Source organism: Macrotis lagotis, chromosome 4, assembly GCF_037893015.1.
Source record: "Macrotis lagotis isolate mMagLag1 chromosome 4, bilby.v1.9.chrom.fasta, whole genome shotgun sequence".
Lineage (NCBI taxonomy): Eukaryota > Metazoa > Chordata > Mammalia > Peramelemorphia > Peramelidae > Macrotis > Macrotis lagotis.
This window is the reverse complement of record NC_133661.1, coordinates 10,129,719-10,153,851: the sequence shown is the minus strand read 5'-3', so window position 1 is coordinate 10,153,851 and position 24,133 is coordinate 10,129,719. Positions and strand designations below refer to the sequence as shown.

General features: G+C 52.2%; 1 protein-coding gene across 6 annotated transcripts in view; it reads right to left on the bottom strand.

The window, feature by feature from the left end:
- The window catches only part of CTBP2 (C-terminal binding protein 2), a 135,513-nt gene that overhangs the window by 7,928 nt on the left and 103,452 nt on the right, over positions 1-24,133 (bottom strand). For 5 of the 6 annotated variants that reach the window (XM_074232216.1, XM_074232215.1, XM_074232214.1 and 2 more), the window contains 3 exons: positions 22,923-23,086; positions 1,837-1,991; positions 321-465 (listed from right to left, as the gene is read on the bottom strand). In XM_074232216.1, the coding sequence (XP_074088317.1) occupies positions 321-465; positions 1,837-1,991; positions 22,923-22,980 (358 nt within the window). In that variant the 5' untranslated portion in view covers positions 22,981-23,086. The other variant, XM_074232219.1, reaches the window with a different exon arrangement.

Genomic DNA, 24,133 nt, shown 5'->3' with positions numbered 1-24,133 from the left:
GGGGTCCGGGAGGCTGCGCAGGGAGCTGGACCCTTTCTGATCACATTCCACACCCTCCCGCCCTCATTAAACGAGGGGCTGGGTCACGGAGCCCCAGAAATCCTTGCTAGCTCTGCATCTGGGGTCCAGCCGACTGAGGGGCCGATGGGGCCGCTCCACAAGCCTCCCCTAGTCCCAGGCTGCACTTGAACTCAGGTCTTCCCAACTCCAGGTCCAGCATACACGCAGGTGGGCTCAGCTCCTGGGGTCACGATCCCCATATCACGAAGGCCGAGACAGACCCCCAAGGAGAGGCAAGACTCCTGCCCCCACCCTCCTACCGAGCTCTCCGGCCGCCTTGATGTCAATGTTATCGTAACCGCTCCCTATGCGCACGATGACCCGCAAGGCCTTGAACTTCTCCAGGTCTTCCCTGGTGAGGGTGATGGTGTGGTACATCATGGCTCCCACAGCTTCATTTAACACCTGATGAAGAGCAAAGAGTGAGACGCAGCAAGCGAGGCAGGGACCCTGGGGACGAGGCAGACGACAAGCAAGCGGTCACCACTGCTCTGGGGAGTGGGACGGCTCGGGTCAGTGACCAGATGACCGACGCCAGGGACTTTACAGAGGCCTGGAGCAGTTAGCGAGAAGATCTGGGTTCAAATCCAGATTGAGGCACTGAGCGGCTAGTCCTGTGACCCATCTGTGGCGATCCCCGGCACTGCCTGGTCAGAGCCCCCTCAGCAGGGTGGCCTCAGCACACGTGCAGTCGGATAACTGCTTGGAGCGCACCCCTTCCCCATGCAGGGGGCAGGGTGGGCCGCAGGCTCAGACCGAGCCAGATCCATCCTAGCTGTGTGGGCCCCTGATGGGGGGCTTCCAGGGTCCTCCAATGCCCAATCAGTCAGTATGACCATTAAGTGGAAGCCTGGGACCCCAAGAGGGGCCCTCCAACTCCATCCCCCTTTTCTTGGCCCTCCATCTCCTCAGCTGTGTGAAACTGCACAGAAGGGGCCCCTCCCTCTGGTTCCCTGAGGGCAGAGACCCCCTGAGCAGCCCCGCTGGCCCTGGGGTGCCCGGGATCACTGGACTTGCATGAGGGGGAGACAGGGGCTGGCTTCTGATGTGGAGCCGGGGGAGATCACAAGCTCTATGGAGACCATGGATGCTGGGACCCGGGAGCTGTGGGGAGGGAGGGGCCGGCCACCCCCACCCCTGTGGCCCCAGCTGCTTCTTATGTAAAAGGGGTTTGGGGGGCAGATCTGACATCGCTAAACCATAAAAGCCTTATGGGGTCACTCTCACCCCCCAATCCAGGGGAGATCACAGGAGATCAGCTCGGAGTGCATCTAGACCAACCCCTACTTCACAGCCAAGTAAACTGAGGCCGAGAGGCACCGTGACCCAGCCAAAGGGGGGGGTAGTCAGCAGGAAGGGGCTCCCACTGCGAGGGCCAGCAATGCCCTTGTGGTGATCCGGGCCATGAACACCGAAGGCTGGATTTGGATCACCCTGCCCTGCTTTCGGGTAGGAGAAGGTGGCCGGCCTGCTGATGTCTGACCACACACACAGACACACACAGACACACACACGGAGCCTGGAATCCAGGACCCCAAGGGTGTGGCGGACACAGGGGTCGTCCCCCCTGCCATGGAGGTGAGTGGCCCAAAGGACCGGGGCAGGGTGTCCGGCCAGGAGGTCAGGGGTCACTGTCCACTCTGTGCTGGAAGAAGAGACCCACAGTGTAAGGACGGAGGGGGTGGCAGACTGACAAGCCGCAAGACGTACGGGTCACAGACACGGATGGCAGACAGGTCACAGATGTGGGGCCAAGGCCCAGGTGCCACCACTCACCTTCTCGTGGATCTCCTGCGTGGATTGTGCGTCACAGAAGGCCACAGTGGCCAGGTCTTTGAGGATGGGCATCTCCACGGTGCAGTCCCGCCCATCAAGCAGGGCCACCAGGGGGCGGGGGTGCAGGGGGCCATTCATGATTTGGGGGCGGATACCTACAGGGGCACAAAAGGGCCGGAGCATGAGCCCGAGACTCGGTTTCTTCCTTTGTCGCATAAGGCCCCTGGAGGTTCCTTCTGACTCCAACCCAGCTAAATCCCTTTATTTGACAGGGTTAACTGGGGGGGCTTGGGAGGGTGGCCTCCCCTCTCATCTCTACTGCCTGGGGAGCAGCCCAGAGCCCTCCTGGGGTGGGGTGGGGGGTCCAGTCTAGCCCATCAAGTCCTTTCCAGCTCTGCCAAACTGGGGACTTGGGGGGGGGGGTTCTGGTGGCAGCCCCGCCCATCTGTCAGCACCAGCCCCTTTGGAGGTGATCTGTCCAGGCGTCTCAACAAGGGCTCCGGAGCCCCCGACTTAATGAGCTACAGACACCCACTGTAATGAGAAACACCAGGGAACAAATGTTCCTGACCGGAGCATCTGAAGAGCCCCTTGCACCCAGGGACCCATGCCCACAGGCAGAGCTACAATAGCAAGATTTCCTGGTTGGGGGGGCACCCACGTAGAGCATGTCTGAGGGGGCATGGGGACCACCCGAGGGCCTGTCCTGGGGGAGTCTCCCCTGGAGGGCCACCCTGTGACCCTGAGGCCGGACGACAGAGCCCCTCCTCTCTGGACTGCAACAGGTGGTAGGCAGCTGCCTGCAAGATGACCATGATGCCAGAAGTGGCGAACCGACAGATGATAAAGGGGACAATGGAGGGTCCTCAGTGTTACGGTGCGGGGGCCCCAACCCTTCCCTGGGCTCGGCGGTCCTCCCTTAAGGCACGGGATGAGTGGAGGCTTCTCCAGGGAGACTCGACCCTGAGCACCAAGATCCACCCTCCCAGTGACGCCGGGCCTCCCCAGACCCTGAACCAGATTGCCCTGAACACAGACCTTCCCACAAAGGTATGGGATGAGAAATAGCAAAGACCGGGCCCCTCCATGAGAGAGGGCGCCAAGGTCACCCAATGACCCCTGGCCGATCACTCCCCTACGTCTGGGGAAAAGACCCAGGTTACCAAGAGATGAAGAAGCTCTCATCTGTGTTCAATATGGCCCGAGAACCTCAACGGTTAAGTAGACATCTGGCTGGGTGTGACCAGGGTCTAGCCGGCTACCCAAGGGGGCTCGAGGCGCCATGGGAACAGCTGCTCAGAGTCTGATGACCTTTATATCAATTCAGGGTACAAGCCCAGGGAGCCCCTAGACCCATTGTTTCTTAGTTGGAGGGGTGGAGAGACTAATGACAATGACAGAGCTTTGCATTTTTGTGATTGGAGGGTAAGCAGCGCTGTTCCCCCCCCCCCACATCCACTCATAGACACGTGTGTGCACATGTGATGACTTGTAAACATGAGAAGTAGCATGAAGGGGTGCAAAATGCGCTAATTCCTCTAGGTCAGAGTCTCAACGTCCTCACCTAGAAAATGAGAATGCTTCACCTACCATGTCGGGGAACCCTAAAGCAAAGCATGGGGTGGCCCGCGCTGAGAGGAGCAGGAACTGGTCTGGCCAGAGCCGGGTCATAGGTACACAAGGCTGTTGGTCCTCCCCAAGCTAGAGCTTATCTGCCGAGGGGGGCCCCTGGCTCAGGACAAGGGATCTGGGTTCAAATGCCAGCTCAGCCACACTATGTGACCAGGGGCAACCTGGGACCACCTGATCTTTCTGGTTCCTTCCGCCTCTAATCCTCTAAATGAAAAAACTCTTGTCTGACCACCTGCTATGGCAGACACAGACACACACACACACACACACACACATACAGCTTTGGGCAGTTGCCCTGAATTTCCTCCTGCAAAGAATGGGGGGCTTCACACCCCAAAGATATGGACCCCCCATTGTGACCCAATCTTTTTCAGATTTGGGGGGGTCTCCCCAAATGATGATGACTCAACATAGGTGGCAAAGAAAGAGTTCTCCCCTTGATTTCCGCGGGAAGGCTTGCTATCTTAGCCGCTGATGCTCCCTGCAGACATCCAGATCGCCCCAATTGTCCTGGTTCCCAAATGCAGCCGGTCAACAGTGGTTTAGAATTTCTCCTTCCCGTCAAAGCAGAGGCCGGAGCACCCCTCCTCCTCATCCAGGGCAAACTTCCGGAAACTGGATCCCCGGGTTCGTGTGTCCACCCGCTGCTCCACTTCTATCGGGAACCCTTGCCTGGAGAAAACCTCCAGCAGAGCCCCCGGACTCTCAGTGGGGACAGGCAGGTGTGTCCAGGTTGCCTGGACACATTACCAACTTGGCAAGAAAGGGACTGGATCCATCCGTTGGCTTCCGATCCCAGCGCACAGAATGGATCATGGGGGAGCAGTGGCCTGCAGAGCCCTGGGATGCTGGGGAGGGGGTGTGTGCCGCACTCTTCAGCTTGGTGGTTTTAAACCCCTCCCCTCCCCCTCCTTTTTCCTGTACTCTGTATCACTACACCCCTTGAGGAAGTCATTGCTTCTTTCCAAGAAAAAAATTTCTGAATTTCGGCAAACAGCCTAGAAAGCAAATTCAGAAAGCTTTCCTCACCTAATTCTGTGAACAAGATCAGGGACACCCTGAAAAGATCCCCATCAATGGAGCTGGCGATCTCCCAAACGATGCCTTCTGACCAAAAGTCAAGGTAGAAATGAGATTTTTATTTTCCTTTCGAAAGGAATCCCTTCCTACCAGGATCAGAAGTTCAATCTGGCCAGAGTTTAGAATCAGAACAGGATTGTCCCCATGACTCCAGCCTGAGACAGATGAGCCACGTGGTGGCACCAGGATCCATCTGGATCCACCGTCCTGTGACCCTCAGCCCCTTTGAGGGACCTGGGAGACCTTGGGGACCTCAGCTCTGAGGAGCGAGGCAGCAGAGACCCCAAATGGGGCAGTGGCTCAGCCACTAGTCTGGCCCCAATATTCTCCTTCCCAGTTGATGAACCTGACTCATGATGATTGCCAAATTCCTAAATGTACAAAAAAAAGGGGAAACTGGGATCTAATAAATATTGACATAAACATCCAAGGATCCCAATCTCAAAGTGCACAAATAAGAGCTGAGAACACAATTTAGCTGCTCTACTTCAGCTTTGGGTATGAAGTGGCACCTTCTGATGCAGGGCCCAAGGCTGTGACTGGGGCCATCCCCTGCCCCCACCCCAGAGGCAGGTGGTCCAGGGAACAGGAGAGGCAGGTGCAAGGACCCCAAAAGCTCTGGGTCTGAATCCTCATCCTCCCTTGGAGACTATGGGAAGGACCAATTAACTGCCAGCATTATGAAAGTACTTTTTGGGGGGCAGACAGTAAGTCTTCCCTAAAAGAGCTCATCGGTAAAATGGAAAGCATAGACTGTGGAACAAACAGAGCCCCCCGCCCCAGCTCTAAGGCTTATATACCTATAACCCCCTCATTGGTCACACAGCATGTGGACCAGAATTTGAACCCAGGATTTCTAAGTCCCCATTGGCTAGATGAGGACACTGAGGCTCACACCTAACTCTGGCAATCTACTACGTAAAGCTACCTGTCGAAAAGTACAGGTGGAACAGGCCTTTCAAGCACAGACAACTGTAAATCCCATATGGCTGAGATAATCATTTAAAAACTTCTGTTAACTGGCAATGCCCCAAGAGCAAAGGAGACGCCCCAGGCTGCCCACCAGGATGTTCCTTCACAGGCCCCCCCAGAAGCCTGGGCGAGGTTGAAGAGCCAGCAAGGACAAAGCTCTCCCCAAAGTGGGTAGCTTGTCCTGAGGAGACCACTGGCCTGTGGTTGCGTCGTTTGGCTATGAGCTCAGTCAGCTGGGGCAATGAGCATTGTCGTCTTTAGTATTAGAGGAGAGAAATGGTGCAGGTAAAAATAAAGATGATAGAAGTGGCGCTGTAGAAAACCCACCCTCGGGTTCTGTCAGATGCCATCAGGAGACGGGGGATGGGGAGGGGACAGGCTTTTGGGCAGGTGAGGTTTTGGCTCTGACTGGCCCTCCTGGTCAGGGATCCTTCACTAGCCAAGCTCCTGAAAATGGCTCAAGGAGACCTGGTGAGGAAGGATCACCCAGAAAGACAGAGGGGAAGGTCCTTGGCCCAGGTGCCACCTCAACTATCCGACACAGATCCTGGGTGCCCAGAGGCTTATCTTGGGGAGAATAAGAACTTGGAGGAGCCCACTGCTTGTCCAACCACCCCCCCCTTTTGGGAAGGAGAAACCACGACTCCAAAAGGACTGGTCAGTGACCACCTAGAGGTGGCCCAGGAAGATTCCTCCATTTGGAACAAGAAGTGGCCCCCATGACCCTCAAGTTCCTTTACCAATGAGGAAATGGCCACATTTCTGTGGCCCCCTTGGGATGCCTGTGGGTAGACGATTAGTTGTGTGGGTGCTCCCTGCCATCCCACTGAGAATCCAGGTGGAAAAAAGCAGTATATACAGGATGAGATCCCTGGAGCAGAGCCACCCCCACCCCCCAGAACTCCCCGAAGGAGCCTTGTTATCTGCCGGTGTCCATCGCGTCTCCCAATGGGATGGGGTTCGATTTACGGGCATCCCCTGAAGAGCCAGGCTGGATACCCCCCGCCCTGGCTGAGGGGTGGGGCCTCAGGCTTCCTGGGGGGAGGCAAGGTGGCAGAGGGAACCAAGTCCAGTCTGCTGAAGAGAAAGGAGACAATCACTAAAGGGGGGAGAGGCCCAGGAACATTCTGGAATAATAGGAGGAATGGCTTCAAATGGTCTGAGCAGCTGGCAGGGTCACAAGCCAGGTGGGCAGTGTGGTGCCTGCCCCTCCAGATAAGGCCTGGCTCTGGGTGAGACCGCCCTCCTCCCACCCGCTCCTTGTCAGATCCTCCCAGACACAGCTGAGCAAGGGGTGCCACAGACCCCAGGAACAACCCAGCAGGAATTGCCACCATCCAGATGGCGGGACAGAGATCAATGGGGAGGGGAACCCCGGGGTGGGGGGACCAGAAGTCCCCTGTGAACACTCTCAAAGGGATCCACGAGGCCTCAGCAGAATGAAAGTTGCCTGGGGACAAAGAGGAAAAGGGGGTCTTGATGCCTAATGGGGTGAAAGGGAGGGGGAAAATGCCCCCCTTTTGGACATGCCCAGCCAAGGGCATGGCATCTACCGCTGGGGAGGAGGCATCCCATAGTGGGGAATCTCCTGATCTTTCATCAGGTCTCAGGTTCTGACCTCTGGCTCCTCAGCACTTCTCACCCGGCCCACACAGAACCCAGGAGCCCAGGCTGTGGAACCGGACAAAGGGGAGGGTGAACAAGACCAGTGCTAGTGAGATACTTAAGAGTCAACAGGATGGAGAAGACATCCTGGAGCTGCCCATCCCCCATGGGACCTCTACAGCCCGACTGGGTGGGGGCAACCGTCCAGTCATCCAGGATGATTTGGGGGTTGGGGTCTGAGGCCCCCCACAAATGATGAGGGAAGGCGCTTGAGACAGAAAGAGCCCAGGAGGAGAGTGGACAGACCAGGGAGAGCACTATGAGCTCAGGGGAGGATCTAGGAGGGGAGGCCGGACCCTCTGCGACAGCCACAGACTGGACACAGACCGGTCAGTTGTGCAGAACATGGGTCGGTTCGAACCCTGCTCCCTGAAGAAGTGGGGCCTCCTTCAGAGTCCTCACCCACCCAGGGCTGGGGGCTGGAACCTTTGGTCCTCCCGTCCACCCTGGCTCTGGGCAGCCTGCCATTCCCTGTCTGGATCAATACTCTTATGTCCATGGTTTTAAGTAAGAGAAAAAAAATTCAGGTGAGGGCGTGCCAAGATGCAAACTGAAATTCCTTCACCTAAGGGGCCTGACAAAGGTCGGGGTGGGGGGAGTTGTCCAAGCCCTCCAGGTCAGCTGCAAGCTCATCAGCCCGGAGGTGGTGGCCGCAGCACCCCCACAGGCCCAGGGCTGCTCATCCCACCTCCCCCCAGCTACCCAGGGCAGCCCCACAAACTCCTCCTTGAAGGGAAGGAGAGGGAGCGAGTGGTGCCATTTTCAAACCATCACCCCAATGAAATGTGGCTGAAGGTGAGGTGACCCAACGCTCTGGCTCCTCTTGCGGTGTGTGGGAGCACCAGGGAGGCCAGAGGCTTTCTGGGGGGGGGTGGCGCTGGGGTCTGTCTACATTAGTGAACCTGGGTTTATTGATGGATATTGATTGATTCTCTGATGAGTTTTCTGCTAATCATATGAAATTCCTCGAAATTGATAAGGAGCCTGGAAACAAAGCGAGACACCCCCCCCCCCATGCCCTGACTGACTGTCACCCTTCCCATTAGATGGGGAGAAAGACGCAGCGGCTCATGTTTATGGGAAGGTGGCGTCAAATTAAAAAAAAATGAAGGCAATCTTGCAGGTCCTCCTTTGGCGAAACCTTGCAATGACTTCAATGAGGAGATAATCTTCCTGTGATTACGACCAAACCTTCCTGTCGCCTAGCAACCCATAATTAAGGAATAGGTTTTCAGATCCGCTTTGCAAGCTGGCCATTAGCGAACGAGATCACTACAGCAACAAATGTGGTCCTCATGCAAATGAGCCGGCTGCAGCTCCCCAAGGGCAGGGGGCGCAGGAAGGACCCCTGAGAAACACTGGAGAGTCTGGTCACACACACAGAGACCCTAAGAGAGGAGAGCCAGGATTTCATTGTAGGATCAAGGAAGACCCCCCCCCCCCACCTCAAACCAAGCCAAACCCAACAGACTTGTGTTCTAACTAGGAGAACACATGATGGTGAAGGCGAGCATGAATGGCGTGACTCTGACTCTGCACAGGTCGGCGCAGACAAAATGAAGAGATGCGCTAGGAGCACCCTGAGCACCCCTACCCTGCCCCCAATCAGGGGCAAACTGAGCAGGGTTCCGAGGGTAGCATGACCTCTAAGATACTGCAGCTGCCTGCAAAAATAACAGAAGAGACGAAAAGATGGGGCGTGCTCTCTAAATTGCATCATGAATTTAAGGGAGTACCACCAGGAGTGGGGTGGGCATGGCCAGGAGGAGAGAACAGTATGGCTGTGAGAAGGGAGGGCACTGCGAGAAGGGGGGAGGGGGCACCCCCAGAAGCCGCAGTTTGGGCTTCCATGTGTACTTTGGGTTGACCCACATTTCCTTATGGAGCAGAGCACCCTCATGGGGTGATGCCCAATGGTGTTCAGAGGGGTTCTCCCTTCTGCAAACTCTAGTGGTCAAGGTCTCCACAGGATCAGAGACAAACTGCTTCTTAACGTCTCTGGCCCAGAGCGATCTCTATCTGACCAGATCCTTTAAAACATGAAGCCTTACAGGACCCCTCCCCAATTTCCCTCAACTAAGCCAACAGGCAGTAAAAGGGGAGGGTCGCTGAACCCACCCCCAGCAGCTCCTCCACTGGCCTGGAAGGGAGTCGCAGATAAAGGATGGTTCTTTTACCCCCCCCCATCTAAAGGACTCTGGAAGGAGAGCCCCCCCCCCCCCCCCGGCCAGCAGGTCACCCAGGGTCCGATCAGAGCAAGGTGGACGTTCTCTTTGGGAAGTCTGGTCTTCTCAGGGTCAAAATTGGCTGAGTCTAAAGCTGGGGAGACCCTCTGGTGTGGGGGAGATGTCACCATCCTCTCTGCACTGGCATTGCTCCCTCCCACCCATCCTGCCCTTGGACTGGTTACAATAGAATCAATGATCGCCATGCTCTTGATAAAAATACCCCCTGATGGGCCCAAAGGCTAAGGACAGAGGCAGGCCCTGGTCAAGCCTCACTGCCCAAGTGCAGACAGACACAACATGGGGGCTGGGTTATGATAAAACCCCCAAGGACAAGAAAGACTTCAAAGCAGGCTTGGACCTCACCAAGAAGACCCCACTACGCAGAACCCACCAGGCAGACCCCTTTCAAACAGACCCCACTAGGCAGACCCCTTCAGAGAGACCCCGCCAGGCAAACCCCACCAGGCTAAGGTGCTTGGGCAATTACTCTGCTCCGGAGAGATCAAGGTGGAGACGATGATGGGGGCTCCTGTGCGTCGGGCCACCTTCTGATATGGAGAGTGAGGTGTGTGGAGGCCTTGGCTTGGCATTGGTGGCAGGCCGGCATCTGCCGGAGTCCCTGGCTTCCTCAGGAGCTGGGGGCTGCTGTGGGGGCTGTGCAGGGGCGACACGGTGGCAGCCCTGTCCCGCTTCATCAGCTCGATGGGCACAGTGTATGCTGTCGAATAGGCGGTCTTGGGGCTAGGGTGGAGATGGTTCTGTGCTGTGGTGGTCATAGCAATCCCAGCCTGGGGGGAGTAAGAGGGTCCTGAGCGAGTGTTTATGGTGCACGACACAGGAGAATCATATCCAGGGTTCGGGGGGAAATGGGTGTTGGACTGGGCCATGCCTGCAGCAGAGTAAGTGGCTGTCTCCAGAAGGTGCTGAGATGGGGCGCTAGAGGGTCTGCGTGTCCCATCTGCTCGGGGAGGGCCTGCTGGTGGTGGGAAGATGGCCTGTGGCTGGATGGCATCACCCCCTGATGTGGTGCCTGGGCCCAGTCGCCCCAAGTAGTCATTGGGCGGAAGATCACTACCGTGACTGAAGCTGTTGGATCGGGTCCTGGGGTGTGAGGAGGGGCCTGTGCGGTCCTGCCGGCGCAGCTGCAGCTCAGCCCGGCAGTGACCAGCCAGGCGGGAAAGGACCCGGGCCTGGCCCAGGTTGGGGGCCACAGACTTGATGTCGTTCTCTTCCATCACAGCCAGCACGTTAGGGGTGTCGAAGCCCTGCTGGAGCAGGGCCGCAATGGTGCTCTCCGATGCACCCTCTGTCCTCAGCAGGGCCACAAACTCAGCGTCTGCCAGCCTTTTGCTCTCCGGGGCCCGCAAAGGGGCCGCACCGTGCTCAAATGCCTCGTAGGCTGCCTTGGCGTTGAGGGCTTCCTGGCCTGGACCGTAACCCCCCTCGGCCACGGTGGACACCCCGGGCTCCACCACTAAGCACGTGGGTGCCGTCTGCCTGGCGAGGGGAGGGGGATCGAGGGGCCGCACCCCGACATCATTCGGAAGGGGCCGGGGATAGGCCAGGGTCTCTACCCCATACCTCAGAGTGGGAGGGTCCCGGCTCCGCATCCTCTGGCCCTCGGAGATCGCCTTCCCCCCAGGGTCTCGGTAAAGACGCCCAGCTTCGTGAGTGGCAGGGGAGCGACCCTGTAACTGATCCCACGCCAGTCGGCTCCCAGGCATCCCGTAATTCAGACCTGGCCGGCCAGTCATCTGGTCCCTGATGTAGGGAGGCTCCCTAGGGGATCTGCTGGCTGAGGAGGGGTCACCATAGAAGTCCTGGGGGGGCAGAGAGCTCCGCCCCGACATTGCCACCTGCCTGCTGTCGTAGTAAACGAATTCGGGAGTGGTGCTCTTCCTTGGGGGACCAGCCCCAAACGGCAGGTCCTGGTACAGACCCGGCTCTGGTCTCAGCTCCAGCGCCCCGCGCATGGCGAGCTCAGCGTCCCGGGGGCTGGGCTGTTCATACCACACATGCTCGCCACCATGAGTCAGAGAGCTTCTCCTGCTCGGTGGTGGCCGCCCGTACTCCAGGGCACCTTGGCTTCCCCAGCCGCCATCGTACCAGCCAGCAGCATCCCAGCTCTGAGAACGACTGATGCTGATGGGCTTGCTGGGCACCGGCATCGGAGACAGGCGGGCAGCACGCCCCAGTTACATCCGTCTGTGGGCACTCCGAAGCCCTCGGAGATGGCAACAACGACCCGCCGGTGGTTTTGCGTTTCAAAGTGTTTCCTGAATTATTAATTCTTTGCAACTTGAGTAGACAAAACAGAGAGTACTCCCGGTAACCCTGGCCCCTCTGCCCGTCCGTCTTGGGGAGAGGCCTTGCCTGTCCATTAGGTCCCAGAGTGTGGCAGCCCCTCTCAATCCAGCCCTGGACCACGGTCGGCTCACAGGCTGAGCCCACTGGGGATTAAGAGCTAAAGAAAGCCGACAAAGCTTAGTTCCACGTGATGCGGCCCAGAAGGAGGCCACCCGGTGGAACTCGGGGTACTGGCCTTGCTCCCCCTCCCCCCACAGCACACACAGGATGGTCGGGCCCATTTTCAAGGGGAGGGAGATAGAAAAGCTGGCTTCCAAGTCTGTTCTGTCCTAATCCCCCCGATATGTTAATCCTCTGGACATAAAAAACACTCATGAAATGGGAACTGGCCTCAGCAGGGGGAAGCACGTTGGGGTAGAAAGCCTTGGGAATGGGCTCAACGTGCTCCATTCCTCTGTAACCTTAAAAACAAAACAGGAACCAGACCAAGTTTCTTTTCCTTGGGGTGCTAAGAAATAGCCTTCCAGGGAAGAAAATGGCAGAATAGACCCTCAAAAGTCAAGGGAAGGGAAGCAGGGGCTCTCTGTCTGCATCCCACTCCCCTGGCCATAGTTTAAAGCTAACCAGGAACACTTGAGGGATCTTGAGCCTTCCCCACCATTCAGGGATTTTGCCCAGGGTGGGCCAAAAGGGAGGGAGCCCCCAGCATCTTTAGATCAAGACCACCCACTTGTGGATGGCCAAGGGAGGGACCCAGGGGGACCGGCTGACTGATTCAGTTGCTTCAGGATTTTAATTAATCATGTTTCTGAGGAACAAAGTTCATAAAGATTAAAATTCTTTGAAGATCATGCGCCAGGGGCGACTAGGTGGCACAGTGGATAAAGCATCAACCCTGGAGTCAGGAGGACTTGAGTTCAAATTTGATCTCAGACAGTAATTGCCTAGATGTATGACCTTAAGCCCATTTGTAAAAAATAAAAACAAACAAACAAACAAAAAGCCTTACTGACCCAAGCAAAGGCCTGGGATGGCTCGGACACAGTGGTCTTGGTCATCACAATAGAATTGTTTACCTAATTTATTTAATACTCAATGAATTGTTCTGAAGCAAGTGGGGTCTATGTCTGTGAGTGGAAGCAAGATAGAGGATGAGCTTCCTCTGTGTGCCACAGGCAAGAATGGTGTTGCCTTAAAATGCTCCAGAATGGGCCAAACTGTGCACAGGACCCTCATATCTGTTAATGCTCATGAATGCTGTCCCCTCCTCAACCTCTGTCTCTGGGTCGGTCACACCAGTTCAAGCCCCAAGTGAAAAATCCCTTCCTAGGTTGGACTTGCTCATTCCATCAGTGCAACAATCAGGGACAATTTGGGGCTGTCTGTGATGGAGAATACTGTCTGTAACCAGAGAAAGAACCGTGGAGTTTGAACAAAGACCAAGGACTATTACCTTTAATTAAAAAAAAAAAAACCCAAAAACCCATTATCTTACTATGTAATTTTGCTCTCTTATATTTTATTTTTTCCCTTAAGGATATGATTTATCTCTCAACACCTTCAACTTAGAACAATGTATACCATGGAAACAATGTAAAGACTGACAGACTGCCTTTGGTGGGGGGTGGGAAGCAATAATGGGGAGAAAATTGAAAAATTCAAAAATAAATAAACAAACAAATAAATAAATAAATGGATGAATGAATGAATAAATAAATAAATGAACGTATAAATTTAATTTAAAAAAAAATCCCTTCCTAGGATCCAGCAAAAGCAAGAACCAGAGGATGGAGAAAAAGAAGCCACTGGAATCTCAGAAGCTAAGGGCTGGGGGTGGGGAGGAGGGGTGTTGGGGAGCCCAAGCCCCAGGAAGATCAGGTGGCAAGGGTTATTAAATGCATAACATTTTACAAGGGGCTTGGCTTGCAGGAGAAAGTAATCAAAACTTCCTGATTTGGTTTAAATTTAAAATCTAACCTGAACCCTAACTTTCCAGTTCTGAGAAGGGGATCAACCACCCTCTAGAGGACTGAAGACCCCAGAGGAGGGTCGGCTAGAAGCCGCTGCTAATTTACAGCTAAGTCTCCTAACGGTTAACCAACTCTTCTCCCAGTAACTCTGACCCTCTACACTGCTTTCCTCTTCTCCTGTTGGAACGCAGGTAGGAAGAACATGGTGGAAGGAGAGGAGGAGGGTGCAGTGTCTGCAATGAATGAAGCGGCACCTAGAAGCCTCGGCCAAACTAGCCAAGTGACCCTGGGAAAGTCCCTGAACCTTAGTTTCCCAAGAGGCAGACACAGTACTACTCCGGCACATAGTAGGGGCTACTCGGTTATTGGCCAAACAGGGTGAGGATGTGATGAATCAAAGGGCTCTTGAAACATCAGCTGTTTGTGTTGGCTCTAATAACAATAGCAAGAGCACCCACTGCGTGCCAAGGGCTGGACAAGCAACACACAGCCTGGCCCAGGGTAGGAAAGCACAGCTGACCTTCACCGAAGAAGCCCTGGTGGACAGCCTAGGATGGAGGCGCTCCTAGCAGCCCACTTAGGGGCCAGTAAACCTTACCCCTCTGAACCACCATATCTTCATCTGAAAAATGGGGCTTATCACCTCCAAAGGAGGGATGGGAATCAGAGAGAACATTTAGCATACAATAAGTGCAATATAAATGTTATTATGAAGTGATAATAACATCCCCATCACTATCATCATCACCACCATCACCATCACCATCACCACTATCTTCATCACCACTACCATCACCATTGAGAATTTGAACCCCAGTCTTTAATGAAGTTCAGGACCTGGTCCTCTTTTTCTCCTGTCAAACCACAAGGTGATCTTTCATCTGACAAGAGCTGCCTTCCCATGCAAGGAAGGAACAACTTTTATGATGGTTTACGACAAGCCCTAAGGTAAAGGACAACACGGTATGATGCACAACAGTGTCTGGTCTACAACAAAAATACATGTTTTTGGTTGACTAACCAAAAGCTTAATTTCAATCAATTGGGAACTCCAGGAAGGAGCTGCTCCATTTTTCTTTGTGTCTCCCATATCTGGCCAATGTTTGGTACACAGCTGGTGCTTAACCTATGCTTATTGGTCGGTTGATTATAAGCTTAGGCACCATGAGAGGCAGGGGATGCTGTAGCACCAGCACTTCACACAATACCTTGTACCGAGTTGGCACTTAGTAAATGTTTGCCTGCTGGTAGATTATTCTCCCAAGGGAGAATTTAACTTTTAACCCTTTCAGTCTTCTCCTGTAGCCATCTCAGGGTGGGAGCCTGAATGCAGGGTGGTAGCGATACATGAATAAATAATCCAGCTTGTTTTTGTTTCCTTGACTCCCACATGCCTTGGAGAAATTGTCTCATTGCTTACACCAACTAGAAGAGGAGGAAAAGATCCTGAAATGGTTAAGAAAAAGAGAGACCTACAGAACATGGAGGGGGTTCTCTAAAGCCGCCTCTTCCTCTAAATTGGATGAGGACAAAGGGAAAATTAGCTGCATTGTACAGGAATCATTTTCACTAATCAAAGGCCCAGTGGAGCATCTGAAAGCACTCAACCCTTGGAATGGAGCCACAGCCTGTTACTGCCACAGACAGGAAGACCAAGGCTAAGTCTCCTTCCCCAAATCCAGTGCTTCAACAGTGGCTGAGGACTAAATGGTCCCAGTCTCAAGGAACTCACCCAGCAACCCTGGCTTGAACATCACTGCGGGGATGAGCACAAGGTTCAGATTCACCACCATATTGGACTAGCCCAGATCCAAGGGAAATCAGAGAGAGAGCAGAGAGGGAGGCACCACAATGCTCCCTGGCTCTCCATAGAGGTCAGAACAATGGAAACCCAAGGCTCACTTGTAAGATTGTGGGAATGACCCTCCCAGATCGAGGATTCCACTGAGTAGTCCTTCTCTTTCCTCACATTGTACATCACATGTGTCTTTCATACCTTTGCCTCCTTCCAAACCACAGTCCAGGGGCCACCTAGGGAGTTTCCTGACCTCAATGACTAGTATACATTTGTATGCTTATGGGCACATGTCCGGTGCCCTCAGCAGAGAGGTGAAGGCTGTATTTGTTATTCCCCTTGGCATCTAGTCCTGGTCTGGGCTTAAAATACTTTATAGGCAGACACTTTGGAACTTGCTTTTTAAAGAAAATACTTTGCCAAATTTCATGGAAATCTGGGTTGCTCTACAAGACTGCCCAAGGCCCTGGTATGGTATCCCCAAGCTTCAATCATCTTATAGGGAAAAAGGGGGATTGGATATGGGAAGGCCTATTTCCGAGGGTCCCGTTAGAGAAGCCTGATTAGAAAGAAGGACAAAGACAAGTGTGCCTTGCCATAGGCCACTCCATTCTTCTACCCACTCCTAGTCCCACAGGTCCAATGTTTCCCATTGGGTCAAAAACTCTGCTCAACCATTTCTGTGTACAACCTTAATTAGTGAACCTTCCAGGATCAGCCGGCAACCATTCTGAGGCTCTCAAGGTTTAGGATGTTGCTGAAGGGGGCTGACAGAACCTGAAAGGTGGGGATTCTGTTCCAAGGGCAAAGACCCTGTAGTACCCCACTACTGTAGGAGCTTGAAATTCTGGGTGACAGGAAAAGCAGACTCTCCCTTTGTTTGTTTTTCAAACCTACATAATGAATACACAGGCCATGTTGGAGACTGGCAAGGGAAACAGTCTTATTTTTGTAACACATGAAAGAGACCATATGCTAAACATTAAACAAGAGGAAACAGAAGAATAATTCACTGAACCTGCACGCATTAGACACCTACTATGTTCAATACACATGGCAGGCCACGGAGGAGATGCAGAAATGGATTGGCCAATTCCTGTCACCACATTCCTAAGACATCAGTCCATGGACACTAATGATCTCCTAACTGGCTATGACTGGCTTTTCCTCAAGTCTCAAGTCCCTGACCTCTTCTATCGAATGACACTTTATAGAAGATGACGTCTTTCCTTCTGGACCCCAAATGATGCCTGTCAAAGTCAAACCTCACCAAACTATATAAAAGTTGTTGCTGGTATTTTTGGCTATTTTATTTACAAACATTTCAGAAGTACTTCAAATCTTAGCTAATGTTCCTCTTCCTCTGAGTTGTATGTCTCCATCTTCACCCTAGACAGGTGCCCTTTCTACCTTTTTCCTACATAATTATTTTTTGGATGAACATTAACTTCATAATATTGTATTGACCAAAACTTTCTATAATAGTGTTTGGTTTGAGAGAAAAGAACTAACAGGTCCATTCTCTGAGGAGGGCCAACTTCCCCAAAGCCACAACTGCATGAGCACATTTCAGGTCAGTGGCAGGGATGACCACAGCAGATTGATATAGCAATGCCAACATGGCCATCTCTGATTCCATCACCATCCCTTTGCTCATACTATCCTGGATTTTCTCTGCTGAAATCCCACTCCATCTCTGAGTCCAAATTCATAGAGACCCTAATTCTAGAAACCTCATCTCACCCTTTCAGGGAAGCAATTACTTCCCTCCTCAAATTTTGTGTAATTAATCAACAAGTGTTAATTTAAGCACCATCCAGAGGCCAGGCACATGGAGATAGAGAGAGGGAGGAAAGCCGGTTCTGGTCTCCTAGCACAATGATAGAGTTTCTCCTTTGTGATCATCTGCTGGTTTTGTTTCTGGTTTTTTCCAACTGGCCCTCTATGTCACTGGTAAAGAGGTCTCCTGATGAGCTGCCTTCGATGAGGGCAGGCTTGTCCACGCCAGCTCATTAGGGGAGTCACGTGGCGCAGGGGCCTGGGGAGCCCAGGGACACATCATGGCAGCACCAGGCTCAGTGGAGATCAACTGTTCTGAAACTCGGTGTGAACTACCAAAAAAACAGGCTTACAAAGCATTTAAACTTTCCACCCAGAAACACTAAGTTGATCTTGTAAGACCAAAGCAGGTTTGAATAAACTGGGGTCAGAGCCCCTCCCCCATTAAAAAAAAAAAACAAGGATGGGAACAGTCCAAAGGGTTTTGGAAACCATCAAGACAAAAGGGGCATCTTCTTGGGCTTGCTGTACTTTCCATCAAGGCTCCGCCAATGTCCAAGAGGCGATGCTCAGACTTCGAGAAAGTTATATTGGGGACTCCCTACAAAACTAGCAAGTGAGAAGCCTGTCCCCAAGCGTATTCCAGTTAATCACTGGAGCAAAGAAGAAATCCAAGAGCCCTCAGGCTTAGGGCTAGAAATGATGTGATCTCACCCTATTCACAATAAAAGGGAAGAAATTGTGGTCCAGAAGTCAGAGGACTTTACAGACCCTCAAAAAAGAGCATTAATCCGCCCTCCCCCCACCCCCGGGGTCCAAAGACCACATACCCAGGAAGAAGGGGGGCTGCCATCACTCCACTAACCCCAGTTTCCTACATTATAATCTGGCATTCTCAGGGGACTCGTGTCATTCCTGCTTCCCCATCCCCAGGATGCAAAAAACAGCTGTAGAGCAGGGACTTATCATTACTAGATCTAAAGTGTTAACCAGAGTGTGGGCAAAGGCAGGAGAGCATTTTCTTCTGAAGCCCGAGTTCTTGCTGGCCCTCTCTGCTCTAGGGCTGTCTCCTGCCTTTCTCAGAACAAACCCATTGTCTCCCTGGGTTCAGTCTACATGGTTTAAGTAATGTCTAGTTGCCTATTGAATATTTACAGAACTAATGTAATTACAGCTAATCACCTAATTAGTGGAAGCCTCCATAATTACTTAATTGGAACATGCCATTATGATGTATAGCCAGCCACCTTGTAAATCCCACTTTTAAAATACAAGTTTTGGGGATATTTGGAGATATTTATCAGATGTAATTAGTAACTGAAGCAGTTGGCCCCAGTCAAGCTTGAGGGGAAATACTCCGTTTCTTTCATGCTTGTAGGATTTCAACATTTTTCAGCCCTAAAGCACTGTATACAGATACTTACACCCATATATATTTATTTTAGGACCATATTTAAGGGGGGGGGATCCCCATACATAAAATCTCATAGGATGGTCTTGCTATTTGGGTTCCTGGGAAGAGACTCTCATGATTATGGAACTAGAAGAGTGTTTTGCGGAGGCCTTCCCTGCTCTCCCATCAGGTGGGTCTTTGGGCAGTCAATAGAAAAGTCCCTGGTGGTCCTGGGTCCCACTCTCTGGGATGGAGCCCGAGGACATCTCCCAGTCCCTTCCTTTTCCAGAACTAAACCTTCTTGGTCATCCTAAGCAGAATGTGTAAAAGGGACTGGCTTGAAGGTTGGGCTCTGAATGCGACGGGTCTTAGGACTAGCTTTGGTGATGATGATTAGGGTGGAACTGGAGAGCAGGGAGAGAGACCCCCTGGGAATGATGTGATGGGGACCTGGTCCAGGAAAGATTGAGGTGATATCGGAGACATTTAAAAGTTATCAGACCTTCCATCACACCATGATCAAGTTGGCCCATTGCTCATGGTCCCCTACCTGGGAAATACATCCTGCTTAATGAAGAGAAAAACAATGTAAAAAATGTAGAGAATGTGGGTGGCAGGTCCCCACCTACATTCCTCCACTTGGGGGAAGCCAAAGTCCTCGTGTCAAAGTCTGTTTTCTCAAGGACAAACAGCAGAAGGGCACCCCTTCATCTAATCTGGATCTGCAGAATTTCTTCCCATCCATCTTAAATACCTGTATCAGTGACTTTGAAACAAAACGTTTTCTGCCCTTTTCTCGTCTTTATTGGGCTTTCAAATGGTTGCGGTCCCTAAACCCTCTCCTGGACCTCTGTCCTGTGTCTTTTCTATACATCAGTGATGAGAAACAGATCCACACGTGTTTAACATTTATTTTAAAATGAAAGGATTTCTTTGAGCTGTGGTGGCAAAGGGCCTTGGCTTAGCTTTCTTGGGTCCCATACAGTTTATAAGACTTGGGCAAATTCAGGTAAATGAAGCCATTGTTTGCTTTTTTCCAAACTCCATTGTCAGGAGCCTCAAGGATGGCTCTCGTTGGGTAATTCAATTCATCTTCAGTCAACAAGAAGAGATTTTTGACCAAACAGAAGTCAGCAGGCCGGATCTGGGGGATACTGGAAAGTTTGGGGGATTTGGAGGGACAAGGAATCAGAACAGAAAAATAAGATTCTGGGGGATTCACACATCCTCTGATTTGAGAATTTGCTCTCCTGTAGTAGAGTTTTCAAGGGGATCTTTGCTACGCGGCTGATGGAACACCATCTAACGTCCCATGTGACACATGAAAATTAAAATAATTTTGGAGGATATGAGGGTCTGCGTTTGAGAGCCAACATTTCCTTTGATGCTGGGTTCTTACACATCCACCGCAGGCTGAAAACAATGGCAAACAAGGGATCAGATGGCAAGCGCACAAATGGAAATCAGGACTCGGACGGCTCAGTCCTTTAAAGTCAGCTTCAAAGCCCCTTCCTGAAGTCTTGAGAGCTCTGAGTCTCAGTGACATTGGATGGGTCCAAGGCACAGATTGGCCCCCACAACACGTGTTGGTGGAAAATGAAGGGTGGGGAAGACATGAATCTGGGCTCCAGCCCATCATGAATACCCACGTGACCTTGGGCAATGGGTGTCCCCCCTTCTGGCCTCAGTTCCCCCCTCAGTTCTGACTCACAAACCACTGGGGGGGTACTTAGAATGGCTGGGAGACTGTTGGGGTGTGGAATGAAGGCTGGAAGGATAGGTCAGCTGGACTCACGGCAAAGCTTCAGAGTACACAGAGCTAAGGGCAGGGATCTGAGGGAGGCCACGTTGCTATTAAACAAGGGGGCTGGATTGGAGGGTCTCCAGGGTCCCTATGAACTTTGAATCTGTGACCAACCAAAACCAGCCTCTGTGATGGCAGAACCAAGGAGTGACTAAAAGAAATGAAATCATGCCAAATTTTAAATGATCAATAGGAAGAATTCTGAGGAAAATGGGAAGAGGAGAATGAACCACAACAGAATTAAAGGGAACTCCCCCCAGGAAAAACCAAGAAGGACCAAGAGAAAACACAATTGCGATGCAAATGAAAACACCACTGAGAGGCTTCAAAATTCTGAGTTCTGGGCTGACTGTTAGGAGCACAGAAAACCACTGGGAAGCCAGACTTGGGGAGGGGCCAGGGGCCAGGGAGTGATGAATCTAACCAGATTCTTTTTTTTTGTTACAAAGGAAGATTCTATAGTGGAGTAGGAGCCAGTCATCTCTCAAAGAACTCATCAATCCCTAATAATGACCAGGGCTGATGCCCACTGAGGCTACAAAGACACCATACCATGAAAGCAACCATCCCTGTCCTCAAAGCACTTATGGTCTAAGGAGGGAAAACAGAGTCTAAGACAAGTATGTAGGACCATGTGCTACAAATGAAGCCATCCCTGTCCCAATGTCCCAGGCCCCAAGGGGAAACAGAACAGATTAACACAATTCATTAATAAACAATTTTAAGGCTAGCCTCCTTGCAGAGACATGGATGGGGACAAATGGAAGCCATGATGGACAATGCAGGATTTTGAAAAAATAATTATGGTCTTTGTGTATAAAAGGAATCTTTTTGGGCAGCTAACCCCATTGCAAAAAAAAAAAAACAAACCCCTAAAAAAAAAAGGCATCCTTTTCAGGGATGAGGATGCAGAGTGAGAAGCTGTGCCAGCTCGTGTGATATAACTGTAAAGGATGTGTTGGGTAGAGAAGATTCCTAAAGGCTTAGGCCATTCCACAGCTTCAATAGATCCTGCCATAGACATGGCAAGATTTTCAACTTCATCATCTTCATCTTTTTTTTTTAGTTTTTGCAAGGCAATGGGGTTAAGTGGCTTGCCCAAGGTCACACAGCTAGGTAATTATTAAGTGTCTGAGGCCGGATTTGAACTCAGGTACTCCTGACTCCAGGGCCGGTGCTCTATCCACTGCATGACCTAGCCGCCCCCATCTTCATCTTTTAATGAGCACAAGAAACACATTCCCAATCTGCCCCATGGCCCCAGAGACCACGTGAGGCTTGTGGCTGTGAGGACATGGCACAGGGGCCAATTCATAAGAAGATCTCAGACTCAAAGAAAGGATGCCGAAAGGCTGAGCCTTGGTTCCAGTGCTGCTGCCAATATTGCCAACATGAAGCAAGGAGGGTCTGGCCAGGGGGTGGGGTGGGAAGAACAGATGGAAACCGGATCAGCATGGTTCCTCAGACTGGGGGAACCCAAGGTGGTCTCTCTAAGGAGCAGCCACTGACTCCAGAAGGAAGCTGTTTGAGCCCTGTCTCTGAAGCTGAGGAGACCTGCACCACATCTAATGTTAGACCAGGCAAGAAGAGCCTGACAAGTACATGGAGAATTGAACTGACCTGGGGGTCTGCACCCCCAGAATGGAGAAACTGAGGCACAAGGAGAATGATGGTGGGGATACCCCTTCTCTCCGACTCAGCTTCTTCCCCCAAATGGGAGTGTGACCTCCCAGCTCCAAATCTGTGACCCCATAACCTGGACGTGCCCCTCAGGAGAAGCCAAGTTTGCTTTTGTGGGGCTTTGGGTGAGTCACTAGTGAGTCTCATGGACCAATTGGGGGTCTGACAAAATGGAGGAGACCAAAGCACCTGGGGATCCCTGAAATTGTTTGTACCAGACAGGGAATGAGACCCTCAGCGTAGGTCCAGTCTATACCACTCACCTCTGGGGAGTTCATGAGGCACAGATTCCGCCTCTATAAAGAAATGGGGACCCCCTGGACTATGCGGCTAGAGTACAGGGGTGGTGAGCTTCAGAAGGAAATGAGTGTGTGATCTCACAATGCAATCCACACCAGATACAGTGAACCAAAGAACCCAGTCTCCAAGGTGGGAGGGGTGGCTCTCTGGCCTGGAGCCCCTTTGGTTTGGATTCCTCTCTTCCCCCGTCACACACACACTTCAGAACTCGGTCTTCTCTTTCACTGCTCATAAAATCTCAAGGCAGGAACAAGAGGGTCCATGGCTTGGCCCCCTTCAGAAGACAGGACCCCTCCCCCACTTCAGAGAAGCCAGGCTAGTAATGGAAGGCCCTGGAAGGGGGTTCTGGTCATGCTTAACCCTAGAGAGTCACCCTGGGTGGCCCAGCCCAATGAGCCAAGCCCCCAGACCCAGGCCAGCTTGTTCCTTCACAAGTTATATTAACAAGACAAGAAGATAGTCACCTGTTCCAAGGACTCACCTTCACAAATTCTGTCCAATCGCTGGCGTTTGACTTTGTGCTTATCCACAAGGGCCATTCTTGACTGGACTCTGCGACACTCACTCTCGCTACAAGGGCCAAGCAGTTCACTAGGGATTCAAGAATACTCCCTGGAGCCTGTGGGCATCACGCCTCCAGAGACCCTGCAAGGAGACAAAGAAATCCTTTAAGACCCCAGCTGTAGGGTCACTCCACCCCAAACCCTATAGTTAAAAGCAGCATCTGGGCCCACGGCACAAGGACGCTGCCTCAGAAGTCACTACCTACAGATCTGAATCTTAATGGATGAGGCAGTTAGAGGCCATAAGGCAGCCCTGGCACCCCCTGTGGGTGGTCAAGCACCTGGCTGCCATGATGGCCCGCCCACTCTCTTCCAGAAGCCCTCTTTTAGGCAACGTTCACACATTCCCCACCAATGTCAATACGAAATGACACACGCCACAATGACTTTATGATCTTTTAGGTCCCGCAGCTAGAAGGGACTCAACACACCTACAGGATGAAACCAAGGTGCAGTTGGGGGCTTGGGGAGAGAAGGGGATCCCAAGTTTGAAATCATGATCCTATTATCAGGGAGACTGTGAATCAGTCACTGTAGTTCTGGGGCTCCGTGTGGGGACCACAAGCTGAATGAATGCCTGGTCTAATTCATCAGTAGAATGGAAGTAGCAGAGGGCAAGACTGGCCTTGCTCTTTTCACCTGTGCCCAAGCATCAGACACATGGTAGGTATGGAATAAATGCTCATTGACCAGGCTATGAACCCCACGTAGGTTGAGAACTGACAGCTTTTAAAATTGGAACAACCTTGGGGGTGACCCAGTTTACACAGGCTGGGTGGGACCAGACCTCAGATGCCCAGGCTGCCAATGCCCACACCTACACTGTCACTAAGCTGGAAGACAATTCAGTGGGAAATCCTTGGGGTGAAGGGCTAGGAGGATGGACAGAGCTTGGATCTCTTCTCCTAACCCAGTCTTCTATCACTGCTCATCAAATGATATGCTGGAAAGGACCCCCGACATCAACTGGACAAAGGTGGAAACTGAGGTCCAGGAAAGTAGTAAGGGGATGAGCAAAGACCCTCCAGCCCTCTAGTTTTCACCTGAGAAGGGTCCACATTGCCAATGGTCCCAGTCTCTCCCCGAGCATTCACAATGTCCCCATTCTCCTCCAGACTTGAAGAAGAAT